This window comes from Anabrus simplex, chromosome 1 (genome assembly GCF_040414725.1).
Source record: "Anabrus simplex isolate iqAnaSimp1 chromosome 1, ASM4041472v1, whole genome shotgun sequence".
Classification (NCBI taxonomy): Eukaryota; Metazoa; Arthropoda; class Insecta; order Orthoptera; family Tettigoniidae; genus Anabrus; species Anabrus simplex.
Window position 1 is genome coordinate 1,136,362,526 of NC_090265.1, and position 12,455 is coordinate 1,136,374,980.

General features: G+C 37.1%; 1 protein-coding gene across 2 annotated transcripts in view; it reads left to right on the plus strand.

Moving 5' to 3' along the window:
* The window catches only part of LOC136858094 (sec1 family domain-containing protein 2), a 183,197-nt gene that overhangs the window by 143,158 nt on the left and 27,584 nt on the right, over positions 1-12,455 (plus strand). For both annotated transcript variants that reach the window (XM_067137367.2, XM_067137368.2), the window contains one exon: positions 5,363-5,491. In XM_067137367.2, the coding sequence (XP_066993468.2) occupies positions 5,363-5,491 (129 nt within the window). The remainder of the gene's footprint in view (positions 1-5,362; positions 5,492-12,455) is intronic.

The window sequence follows — 12,455 nt, forward strand, 5'->3', positions numbered from 1 at the left end:
AATCAGTTATAATGCGCATTGCTTGATTTAGTTGAGCATCTATCTTCGCAGTATGAGCACTGTTCCGCCAAGTTGAAGCGCAGTATTCGGCAACTGAATAGCAAAGGGCTAGAGCAGTAGATCTCAACACTTGGTTGTTTGCGCCCCAAGAGGTGCCGGCTAATTTTTGAAGGATATTATTCCGACTTTTAATCTTGGCGGCTGTGTTGTTAATATGATGCTTATATGTTAGGGATCTGTCTAATGTGACTCCTAAATATTTTGGGAAGGGACAATGCTGTAAGGATTGATTTCTGATTGTTATTGAAGGCTTGTAGTTGGCAAATTTATTTCTGAGATGGAACACAGATACAACAGTCTTTTGGAGGTTTGGACGAAGACACCATTTTTGGAAATATGTGTCTAGTTTTTTTAGATCTGCTGTAAGTATTTGTTCAGCTTCTGGAAAGCTTGGTGTTTGACTAACCAGTAGTATATCATCTGCGTAAATAAATTTCCTGGACTTAGTTGCTGGTAAGTCAGCAGTATAGAGGTTGAAAAGAAAGGGTGCCAGAACAGATCCTTGTGGAAGTCCATCATTCAGTTTGTAAATTTTGCTTACTGCATCATCCGAGAACATCTGAAAGTTTCTGTTGCTAATCATATTGCCAATGAGATTTGTAAGCTTGACACAGGGGATGGCTTGATCTGCAGTAATGCTACCTCCTGAATTTCGCCTCTTTTGTACATGGCATGTTGATCACGCCTGGCGGAAAAATCTTTCAAAAGTGAACGGTCGCGAGAAACAGGTTGAAGTGTACAAACTGCTGCGGACTTTACTAGAAGAGAGGGACGAGATAGCATTTTCTAAAATGATAGGGAAGTTTTAATCATGTTGAAAAAAGACCCAAGCACCAAGGCTTTTGGTTTGTATTTCGAAAATGAGTACAAACCATGTGTTTCGAATTGGGCCTACTGTCACCGCCTGCATTCAGGACTGAACACAAATATGCATCTTGAACGAATGCATGGTGTATTGAAACACATTTACACGGGTGGAAAAAATCCTAAGAGGTTGGATATAGCAATTAATACGCTTATGACTTTTGTGAGAGATAAACTCTATGATAGACTGATTCACATACACAAAGGTAAAATTACCAGCAAATTGTCGGCAATCCAACAACGGCACCAAAGCTCACTACTGCTGTCTGAGGAAAGTGCTGTCTGCAAGGGAGAAATATGGAGGGTTTCATCATGAAACAGGAACAAAATTTACGAAGTGAGGAAGACGGACAAACCGAGCTGCAGCTGTAGTTTACAATGTACTGAATGCAAAGCATGTGTTCATCAATACACCTGCAGCTGTCTTGATCCATCTATTAAATTTAATATGTGTAAACATATTCACCTTGTCTGCAGAATGATACCAACAACTACAGAGGGAGGAGACGAGTTTTCAGAAAGTAGCCTAATTATTCAAGAACAGCCACACATTGAGGAGCAATATATTATTCTTAGACAGTTACAAACTACAGATGTCACGAGAAAATGTGCAAACATAGAGCAAAGTAAGGCAAAACTTCTACTACATGCTTTCAAAGAAATTCTCGATCAAGCCGACTGCGAAGAAGACATAGATATTATTCAGAGACAAATTAAGCCCATTATTCCAACTTCTCAGGCCCGAAAATCAAAATTAACATTTCTATCTACACCAGAGTCTACAGCAGCAAAAATCACTAAATTTGAATCTCAAAGGAGGCTATTTTCAACAAAAAAGTTCAAAAGAAGACATGTTTATCTCTTTCCAGACCTACAAACGATGAACAGGATAATATTGCAGCATAGTTGTTGATACTTCTGGAAATTCAGTCGAACGTTGGTGTAAATCTTTAATCACGAAACATTTTACAGTTACATGTTACTAACATTATTGTGTTAAGGTTACTTTTTAATATGTACCGTTTTATTTCTGAAGTGGAACTGTTTTTTAATATTACGTTTAATTTAGTGCGTTACAAGACTGCTCTCTTTTCTTCCCTGACAGTTGCTGTACTCTGCCGTGAGAATGAAGTGACTAAAATGTGTGAGTTTTAACGTAATAATGTGTAATTTCTGAAGTGGAACATTTTTAATAATAGCCTACGTTTAATTTAGTGCGTTACGAGACTGTTCTCTTTCCTTGAGTGACTGACTGTAGGTGTACAGTATTCTACCGTGAGAATCAAGTGACCAAACTGTGATTTTACTGTAATATTATGTGTTAATTAGTGTGTTGGGAGACCGTTCTCATTTCTTAAGTGACTAATTGATAGTGTATCCCATGAAAAAGTGGTGCCTAAACTGTGTTTTGAATAACGGTGTATTCTACCGTGAAAATATATCCGTAAGCCTTGAACAACTTCAGTATTTTGGTGAGTACAATAATGTTATTTCACATTTAAATATCTGAAATCTTTCCCGCTCCTGCCTGCCTTTCAAATGCCACGTTGCTCGCGTATGTCCGCTCCTGATGTTGCTCGTACAATAGAGTGGGCGAGGCCAGTAATGAGTGTGACCGAATATAGCCAATTTTCAACGATGCAGGCACCACACTTGTCAGCGGCTAGACGCAAGTCCATGGGTATACATGATGGCAATCATAGCCTCCAACTCCTCGAGCAATACGGTCCAGTCTGTGTTCTGAAGTTCTTTCTGAGTGTTTGATTCGGTATGTCGTTTCATTAGACGAAGCATCGATTTATCAAAGAGGAGACGAAAGGCACTAATGACAGAGCTGTCAACTTGCTGGTAAGAATGTGTTATGGGACCTTTCCACTCCCTCAGGACATTCACCGAAGCCTGCCTTCCAGATGAAGAGTTTGAATCCAAGACCTCCAACTCTGTTCTGTCTCGGGCGACCATCTTCACTGATGAAACACCTAAATGAGATTGAGACCTTTAGGGCGAGTTTGGAGGCAGATCAGCATTTTCGACTTCTCCTGCATATAATTCATCCTCTGTCTCATTATGATATTCATCCTCATTCTTCTTGCTTGTCTCAAGCAAAAATCACCATCTGAATTGGATAGATCACTTTCAGACTCATTGTCTGAATTTTCTAGCATACAAGACACCTCGTCAGTAGAAAGACGACCGTAGCACGAAATGTCTATAAGAACACTTTCTAAATGATGAGATGAATACAATAATTCTGCTAACTGGAACACTCATCTGACAGTAAGAGCTCAGTAATTAATAATGGCCGGGTACACACTGTTGTCTGACAATGCAAACTGCTGTAATAAGGAATATTGTACAAGTGTCAAAATGACCCCTCCCACTGTCCAGGGTATGCCGTATCAGAAATCAATGAAATTGTAAATATTTTGCTGGGCGCGATACAGCATCATGAACGGGACGAAAAACGATGAAAAGTCAAGATATTTGAAGAGAAATTACACAAGAGTGCGCACGTTATTAAAGAAAAATTGAAGGTGGGTCTGCTGTTCTAGTGTTAAAACAGGTCTTAGGATATCCTTTGAAAAAAACTGAGATGTTTATTGATCCACCACCGGTAAATAAAATAACAGTTGTTGGACTAGAATTCAGAATTGTTGATAAATTTAAGTATTAACCCTTTCGCTTCCAACATCCGTATATAAGGACGTCGGTGGTATGTGCAAGAAATCCCAATGTCCGCATATACGGACATTTTGTAAATAATTTTTTGAAAATATAATACGCTCTCAAATATACGTGTAACATACACCAAATTAATCGGGAAGAAATGTTCTACTCGTATCAACTGCTTAAACAAACTTTAGTATAGTATACAGTGCCGAAAGAAGCGAGCAAAAGCTAGAAGGCATTGACCTTGTGCGCCAGCTGACTACGTTGTTGGAGGGAAGTGAACGTTGTTGTTTGTAGTTCTATTATGTAGTTCTAAAATTTAGTGGTTTTATTCACTTTTAAATGTTCTTTTAAGTGATATGGATAGTTTGAGGCCAGCTATGTTTTCTTTTTGAAATTTTGAAGAAATGTGAAAAAAAACTTTCTGATGTCAGTAGATTTTAGAAAATTATACATCTTCTTGCATGACTACCTAATTTTTGCATTTAGTATCTTTTAGAATATGTGTTTGCAAATAAAACATTAAAATATTCAATTTGGACAATAAATAAGTGAAATATGCATATTTTAGTAAAATACTACAGTAAAGCAAGAAAAGGGTCTGGGATTTCTTGCACATACCCTGTCAAAATATCTGGGAGAAAAAGGGTTAAGGAGAAATTACAACTTATAATCTTAGTGAGAAACCAGCTTGGCATAATAGAATATATAAATTGAACAAAGCAAATTATATTATCAAGACTACATAAATTAAAAAAAGCTTATTGATAGCAGAAAAATTAAGACATTATAGAACATTCACACGGCCTGAAATAACTTTTGCTAGTGAAACCATTTCGAAAACTACTAATATGACTGAAATAAATAAATTTAGTAGATAGATAGATAGTCATAAAATTGCTGTACAGTGCCAGACAGAAGTCACTAGCCTTGATTAAAAGGCAGTGCTCTTGCACCACAGAAGACATAGTGGATACAGGATTGATGTCAATGGTTATCTGTACAGAGAATGTCATGACTGTATTCCACCTTTATTCATTCATCTTGTTGAGACATTGGTGATACTAGCACCGGTCTCATGGTTCGCTTGATCTGTATGAATTTGGTACGCGAATTCATTGTTGCTTGCCTAATGTGTCTGTATACCCTGTGTATGGTGTGGCGATAGGTTCCAAAACGTTGCCATTTTGGAATATACCATGTCACTTTTAGCCTACATAATGGGCTACTAATGAGTTCAACTGAATGCCCTTCTGTGGGTCTGTTATACAGCCCGATTCAAATAGATCCAAATGCTGATATAATGCTTGCTGTCTATGGCATAGCATGGCATCCTCTGGCTTCACAGACTTGATAGGGTCAGCTGTGCCCTTACTGCCCATGTCTTGTGCTCCCTTCACGTCATTGATTTGTTGCTAAGATAAAGTACATACCTCCCACGGGCAACATATTTTCTTCCTGTGACATAATTTTCTGTCTGTAAGACTTTCTCTATTCCAGTAGTGTATTTTTGTGTTTATTATTATCCTTGTTAGAGATTGTAAAATTCTTCAAATATAAGATATTGCTGTGCGTTCCAAATATGTTTGTGCTAGAGCTCAGGTGTAAAAATTAACCTCTATAAAAAGTATGATATTGAACTGATTAGCTCTTTACTGAAATATGTGGCAGAAATAGTGTTATTCCACTTTTTATGTTCTGACATATATTACTTAAATCAGTATGCTATTTTTTCTTAAATGAAATGTACTTCTTCTTCTTCTTCTAGCAAGCTCTGGCTGTGGTCCAGGCGCTCAAATCTCCTCGTACTGCACATCTTGATCAGCTTCTAAGCCTTGAGAAGTTGCTGTTTCTCAACCTTAACTCTGATAAGAACATGAAAAATGTGCAGGAGCAGGTACAAGTTTGCTCATTATTTATTAATTGCTTTTCTGTACTCCTTCATTTACCATCCTAAGAATTTTTAATTTTTAATTTTTTTAAATTCCTGATTCCAACATCTTGACCCTAATCTTAGAATATGTAAGTTGGAGTCGGTGCACCTGTAACATAATGATGATTTGTGGCTGATATAGAAGATGAAGACAAGCTGTATGCTCATGCTGATGACTTAGCTCATAAGTATTTTATATCCACTTTTCATAATAATAATAATAATAATAATAATAATAATAATAATAATAATAATAATAATAATAATAATAACAACAACAATCAAAGGTGCTGAAATCTCATGTCCTACCCATCCTGTGTTCGACTGTTGCTTGCATGACCAGTATGAGGTGTGATGACATCACAGTCAGGTGTCATACTGTACCATTACATTCACCAGCCTGACTATATCGCCATTTTGCCATAACGGCAGCTATCTCTACTAAATGCTCATCATTATATGTCCAAATATAGTCAAACTTCACTACTTGAATTAATCGCTAACTAATCTTCAGCTACCAGACAAGTTGGCTACTGAGTATGGGTCATACAGATATAAACTAGCATTCAGGAGATATGAGTTCAGACCCTACCATTGACAGTTTTCTATGGTTTCCCATTTTCACTTCTGGAAATGCTGGGCTGTACCTTCATTAAGACCATGACTGCTTCCCTACCTATCCTGGCCCTTTCCCACCCCATCATTGCTAAAAGCCTATCCACGAAACATGCTACAGTAAGCTCATAGCAAAAGAAGAAAAATTAACAATGCCCAGGCATTGATCATATTCTTTGTGTACTATTCTTAAAATTACTTTCCTTTCAATACCTCCAAGTATAAACTTAATCTCTGACACCACAAAAAATATATTGTGACTCATATTCATTTAATGTGCTCTGCAGTCCTTACAATGTGAATATTTTAATACATTTTGACAGTAGATCATTACTTCCAGTAATGTCAACAAATATAGTATAGACTATGTGAGTATTGTGCTATATAGACTGTGTAATGTGGATTCTCAATTTATAATTGATTACTCTAAATGGATATGAAGGGAATTCCATTATCTTATTACTTAAGGGACGAAGAGATGAATTTGAAAAACGTGAAAAGTTTGAATACCAGATGAAAATTAGAACCAGCTGTCCAAATGTGAAATAGGAACAATTGAAAAAGAATAGCTTGAATATAAGAAAACCCTGGTGGACACTGCAGTCAATATTGTTGGCAAAACAAGTAGCAGAGTAAGAGAGAAAGAAACCCCATGGTGGAATGAAACTGTCCGAACAGCTATAACGAAGAGAAATGAAATTAGAAAACTAAGAGAATGTCAGAAAGGCATGGCAAAGAATGAAGAGAAGTAAGAACTACTCAGTCAGTTGCAAAAAGACCTGAAGCTTAAAATGAAAAGAATCATTTTTAATGAGAAAGAGAAAACCTGGACTGAATTTGCACAGAAACTAGAAGAGGACAGCAAGAACAACAAGAAACTGCTATATCAAGTGGTGAGAAGTAAGTAAAACAACTATGAAGGAATAGAGGCACTGGAGGAAGAAAATGGAAACATCACTTGGAATGAAAAAGAAATAAGCGACCGGGCGATTTGGCCGTGTGGTTAGGGGTGCGCAGCTGTGAGCTTGCATCCGGGAGATAGTGGGTTCGAGCCCCACTGTCGGCAGCCCTGAAGATGGTTTTCCGTGGTTTCCCATTTTCACACCATGCAAATGCTGGAGCTGTACCTTAATTAAGACTACGGCCGATACCTTCCCACTCCTAGCGCTTTCCTATCCCATTGTCACCATAAGACCTATCTATGTCGGTGCAACGTAAAGCAGGTTGTAAAGAAATAAGAGAAGAGATGGGACAGTATTTTGAAAAATTATATAATGGTGAAAAGTTAATTATCAAACAACAGGAGACCTCAACAAAAGAAAATGTTCAAAATGGTAGAGTCCTCTGTAACGTGGATGGAAGTGGGTAATGCCGTACAAAACGTGAGTAAAGCCAAGGCAACAGGTATAGATGAGGTAAGCACTGACAGTATCAAGACTACTGGAGTGCAAGTATTATAGTGGACGTTTAGAGTTCTAAACACCATTTAGAAAGAAGAAAATCTACCCAAAGCTGGACTAAAGGAGTCATCGTTCTTTTATTTAAGAAAGGACACAGACTGAAACTCAACAACTGCAGGGGCACTACTCTTCTATCTCATGGACTCGGAATAATGGAACGAATAAAATAATAGAACAGAGATTAAGAACCATCATTGAACCACAGCTTGAAGAGGAGCAGTATGGTTTTAGAAGGAATAGGGCAACAACAGATCTGATATTTTCTGTAAGGATGATTCTGGAGAAGCACTGGAAAAAAGGTAAAAAGGAGTCATTTTCACAGATATTGAGAAGGCTTACAACAGTGTACAGATACAGCAAATCTGGAAATGCCTTGAATGCATCTATACCATGTGCTTTAATTAATAAAGTCAAAATGCTGTATGAACGTTGCCAGAATTGTGTCCAAATAGGCGATGCATATTCAGAGTGGTTTGAGACTAGGCAGGGTGTACAAGGCAGCATACTATCACCACTTTTATTCATCACTGTAATGGATGAAATAATGAAAAGAGTTGAGATACTCAACAACAACTCTGAGTTTAAAGCTCTTGACTTTGCAGATGATGATGATGTGATGTGGAATGATAATAAGGCCAAAGTTCAATAGAAGCTGAATGACTGGAATGGTATATTCAAGCAGTGGTCTCAATATAATCAAGTCCAAAATGGTAATGTTGTCTGTTAGTCGACAGAACATCTGTACCAACGTAACTCTGGATGCATGAAAGTTACAACAAGTACATCAGTTCCACTATCTTGGCAGTGTAATAATAACACATAGCCTATCACCTTCTGGATCACTAGTAGAGTACAGATTCGGGCACAGTTTTATTATCTTGTGAGAAAACTTCTTTGGGATGAGCAAGTTCCATTAAGATCAAAATTAATACTCTACAAAACCATCTTTGTACTAGTTACCACATACAATCTAGAAACCTGCATCCAAACCAACAGAAATATCAGCAAACTGCAAACAGTGAAAATGAAGTTCTCATGAACTATGATTCAGAAAACAAGGAGGGAGAAAATAAGAAATGCCATCTTGTACAAATGAAACAAGCTCTTAGTAGGATCTGTATTGAAGCCAGGCTGAAATGGTTTGGTCATCTCAAAAGAATGGACCCACAAAGAACAGCTAGAGTGTGGTTTGAGAACGAACTCAAAGACAAAAGATCAAGAGGTTGACCAAGGAAGAGAGGAACTGATCAGATTAGAAATGATCTACCTGGGCGAGGTCTAGATTTGCAACATCTTATGGAAGAAGACATGTACATGGACAGAAATAAGTAAGTGGAGAACACTCATTCATTCATTCATTGCGCCCAGGAAACTGGAGCTGGTTCAAGATGATGATGATGATGATGATGATGATGATGATGATTATGATTATGATGATGATGGCAACGAAGAGAGGAATATATCTATTAATAGAGCAACTTGACATTCAGTGGAGTTCATGTTGGTCTTGTCATGTCCAAGTGATAACTAGGGTAGGATTTTGATGACCTATAGAATATCAAAAAATGCCATATAGATAAGGCATATATGACTGGAAACTTCTTCAAAAATGCCTTAAAATTACAAATAATTACCTAGAAAGAATATTTGGAAAAATGTTTTGAATGTTTTATTATTTAGACCAGGGCTTCTCAAATGCCCAAAATCTCACGCGTGCAAATCGAGGCGCAAGAGCTCCGTGCACTGTGCATCGGTTCCACTCGGCTCAGCTCGGACCAGCGCTTCGTCTCTGGGCTACTTGGCTAAGATCGGCTCAACTCGGCTCGGATTTGGAGCTCTACAGAGCAAGTGTGGAAGAGGGAGACAGGGGGAAAGAGAGAGACAGCGCTATTGCTCCAAATCGAGGAGTCGGGGTCTGCACTCTGGGCAACCAAGCAAAGTCGTCTTTTGCACCCTGCACAGCGCATGCACCAGGCACATGCACCCTGAGAGGCCCTGATTTAGACTAATAATTATCATATACTTAATTGAATTCAGGTACCAGTGCAGGCGACTGTACACTCCATCATTTATTTAATTTTGAATCATTTTTATATAAATGATTGCACAGAAATTATTTTCATTGCTGTAGTTTCCAGCAATTAGTTCTGTAATTTTCACTTACTGAGTTGCAGTACCTATACAATTAACACTTTATATAAGTTTCCAAAACTGAAACTCGGATGACTGCCAGTTGATTGAGTCTTATATGTACTGTATAAAATGTTGTTTCTACATTAATTGATACAATTAATTTGGGCATACTTAAAACAACACAGTATCACTGGTCATTAAATCATTGTCATCCCCTACCTCATATAACAGTTGTTCTTCAGACAAAACCTGGATATGGAGCACATTATTGCATATCCTACATTTTTGTTTTAAACTTTCTGCATTTTTATTTATGGCCTTGCCAGTGCATCCAGAAACATCCTCATAATTTTTTATCACTGTCTTCACTAATTTAAAATACAATTATGAAATATCAAAGGAAATGGGGGGAAGAAAGGAACAAAAACAAAGCGATGGCATTAACTCTCACTTAGTAGCTTACGGAGATTTCCTCCAGGCCTGTTATACTTCACACAATGGAATTCTTTACATTCAACTGGCGAAACTGTGCACCCCTATACCTTCCTCTTCATTCATTTGTATTCAGCCATTGTGGAATTCGTCATTGTAGCATATCTTCTGTGGCAGGGAAGGGACATTTTTGAGACAGTTGTCTGAGCCCGAATGTTTCCTCCTTGCACGACTAATAAGCGTAGTTCTGTATTGTCTGTATGCGAGGTTTTATTTGCTTTATTACCTGTCTACAATTGTGATTTCTGGCCAGACGCTGTTAGTAAGTAACATTTTATACGTAATAGTATCAATTTTAAGAAAACATACCTAAAGTAATTAAAGTAGTTAAAACCTATTGGAATTGTTAAAATTTTGTGTGTGTATGTTCCATTTAGTGCTATTTATATATTGGTGTTTAGTGCTTGTTGGTAGAAATTGGGAGTAGTGATATTTATTTGAATTTTATAACAAGGAATTCAGTTGGTGTTGGGTAGATTACGTTTTCTAGATTAAGTAGGCTAGCTAGGTGTACCTTGTTTCAAATTTAGGTTTAGAAAATACTTTAGGTAATAATATTCAATTTTAAAGCAATATTTTTAAATATCTGTAGGTTCGTTCGTATAATACTTACATAGGCAGATTATTATAAGGAGTTGTAACTCATTGTAACTACCACTGCAACTTTTCCGATATTTCGTATAGATATCCGTTCAGACTATCACGAAGGTAATAATTTATTAAATTAAATAACATGATATATCTGTAAACTTAAAAATAAGTTAAAGAGAATACACGGTAATTTCACTGGATAATTACGGTACTTAACAGTTTTAGGATTGTTGACGATTCTGTTAGAATTCTATTAGAATTGTTGACGATTGTTGCTACATGCGCATGGTAGTTGTGTAAATAAATACAAAATCATCTGATTAATTTATTCTGATAATTTGTAGTCTTAGTTCCCTGCATACTTTGTACTTTCCACCTTCGTTTATTCATCGGGTAAAAGTTAATAATCAAATTCCTATATCCCAATAATATTGCAGTTCAAGCCCCCAGCGTAGTTTTGACAGAAATTATTGTAGACAACCTCTTAATTTTCAGCATTTAAGGACACTTTTATTCTCCGCCCCTCGTAGTAAGGAAAATAATAGTAATCCACCAGCGGTAAATATTCATATAACCACATTTCAGCTGAGAATTGTAGTGTAGATACAGTATATTTAGATATGCTATATTCGTGTGTATCTTTTGTGTGTATCTATTAGAGCATAGTACTAATAATAACCTGTCTAAGCATTTAGCTTTGTTGGTAATCTTTGAGTACAGTTCAAAGTTCAAAATTGCAATTTTCATTTCTGTTTGTGCTTAGTAATGACATACGGTACTGGTATTGTAATTATGATACGTCTGAACATTTTAAATTATATTAGTGTACTGTACAGTAGTATACAAGTAATATCTCATTAGAATTTAGCGTGTTTATTTTATTATTAAAGCCTCCGTGGCTCAGGCGGCAGTGCATCGGTTTCTCACCGCTGGGTTCTGTGGTTCATATTCCGATCACTCCATGTGAGATTTGTGCTGGACAAAGCGGATGCGGACAGGATTTTCTCCGGGTACTCCGGTTTTCCCTGTCATCTTTCATTCTAGCAACACTCTCCAATATTATTTCATTTGTCAGTCATTAATCATTGCCCCAGAGGAGTGCGACAGGCTTCGACAGCCGGCACACTTCATATCCTCGCCGCTAGATGGGGGCATTCATTTCATTCCTGACCTGGTCGAATGACTGGAAACAGGCTGTGGATTTTCATTCATATTTTATTATTGTAAAATATTTGTGTAGTACCAGTATAGTAGAGTTATCCATAAAAACTCTCTTACAAAAATTCTGTTGTTGTAATTAGGATAGGCTTAATTGCAGTTTATAATTGTGTAACTCTTGTGTATTCCTTTCGGTATTCAGTAATTAACAGCAGTTTTTATCCTGTTAGGGTGTTGTAGGATAAAAGTAGAGTTCGACTAAGTAGTATTGTAGTGTAGTCGTATATTAATTACCTTATTGTCGTGTGATCTTTGAGTACTATCCCACACGATATATAACTCCGTTTCTGTTTTTGCACATAAGTTATTTTATTTTTCCTTTTCTTTTCATTTTTTTCCCATAAAGAATGTCTAAGGAGCGCAAGTATAGGAAATGTGAGTGTGGCGAGGCATTGAGGGGTATGAGGGAGGAGTTGGAG